The 1,192-nt window shown below is 56.0% G+C and overlaps 1 protein-coding gene across 1 annotated transcript in view; it reads left to right on the top strand.

Annotated features, from left to right (window-relative positions):
- Positions 1-272: 272 nt before the first annotated feature.
- LOC119331128 overlaps positions 273-1,192 on the top strand; it is a 6,264-nt gene continuing 5,344 nt past the window's right edge. Inside the window, exons 1-2 of the mRNA XM_037604301.1 lie at positions 273-349; positions 441-781. Of these exons, the coding sequence (XP_037460198.1) occupies positions 291-349; positions 441-781 (400 nt within the window). The 5' untranslated portion in view covers positions 273-290. The remainder of the gene's footprint in view (positions 350-440; positions 782-1,192) is intronic.

Consider the following 1,192-nt stretch of genomic DNA (forward strand, 5'->3'; position numbering starts at 1 on the left):
AAAAAAAAGCGGTCTGACAGGTCTGCATTGAGGCGTTGATAAATTGATATACGGCTGTGCAACGTAGCGAACAGTTGGTGGTTGTGTGCCCGAATCGTACGTGCGCACGTCCGTCCCAACGGATTAAGAAGCTGGTCCGTGGCCCAGATTAGTCACTGCTGAGCCGTGACCAGGGTCTGGGTACAGAAACGCGTGTCTCCTTATCCGTCTGGAAAACATGTCGAGGGCTTCGGGACGGGTGGTTTGACGAGCAACGAGATCGAGCGCTGGCGGGGAGGTACCTCACAGTAATGGCGGGCGCGGCGGAGGATGCCCATGGTTTGGAGTTCCTATTGGAGCTAGTTGACCGGTGAGTTTCTCTACCGCACCTCTGGATTTTCGTGCTTCGATGGATTTCCCGATTCCCCGCCGCCGCTGCTTACTCTGTTGTGGTTTTCAAGGTTCCCATTCAGGGAAGAGTTCACCGACAGCTTGGAGCAGCCAAATCCGGACACTCTAGGGTTCCTCCGACCGTCCATGGCCACTGGGCTGCATCGCCGCCGATGCCGTTGCCACCGCCCCGTCGCCGTCGACCCCGACACCACCGCTGCTCTCTACATCTCAGTCTCGCCGGGGCTCCTCTCTGCCTTGGTCCCCTCTACTGGACAGCTGCTCGGCGGTGTGGTCTTTCTCCTATACTGGTTGGCGGTATCTCGTTCTCCGGCACTAACAAGTAACAAGTCCATGGCCCCATGGTTCTGCACGAGATCTCTAGTCCGGCATCCTCCACCAGACACCACGGGTAACTAATCTAGTTCCCTAATCTTCTTTTCCGTAGATTCATGATCCAGAGTGTTGATGCTTGTTGTGAAGTTTCCTAGATTTCTATAATGTTGATTTTTAATCTCTACTTCTAATGAAACAGTTGGTGAATAGTCTGCGCGGTTTATTTTCACTGGTTTTTTCGTTATCCTCCCACCTTCGGTTTTTTTGTCATCCTCCCACCTCCGTTAACTCCCAACCCACCCGCGAAAAAAAATCGTGCCAAAAAACCCTACGATCGATGCCTCCAACCCCCAGCCTCCTCTCTGGCTCCCGGCGCCGCCCGCCCCCATCTCCTCCCTCACTCTCGATGCCGACCCCGCCCGCCCCCATCTCCTCCCTCACTCCCGGCGACGCCCCACCAGATCCTTCGCCGCCGCCCTCGCGCATC

The sequence above is a fragment of the Triticum dicoccoides genome, chromosome 7A (genome assembly GCF_002162155.2).
Source record: "Triticum dicoccoides isolate Atlit2015 ecotype Zavitan chromosome 7A, WEW_v2.0, whole genome shotgun sequence".
NCBI classification, from domain to species: domain Eukaryota; kingdom Viridiplantae; phylum Streptophyta; class Magnoliopsida; order Poales; family Poaceae; genus Triticum; species Triticum dicoccoides.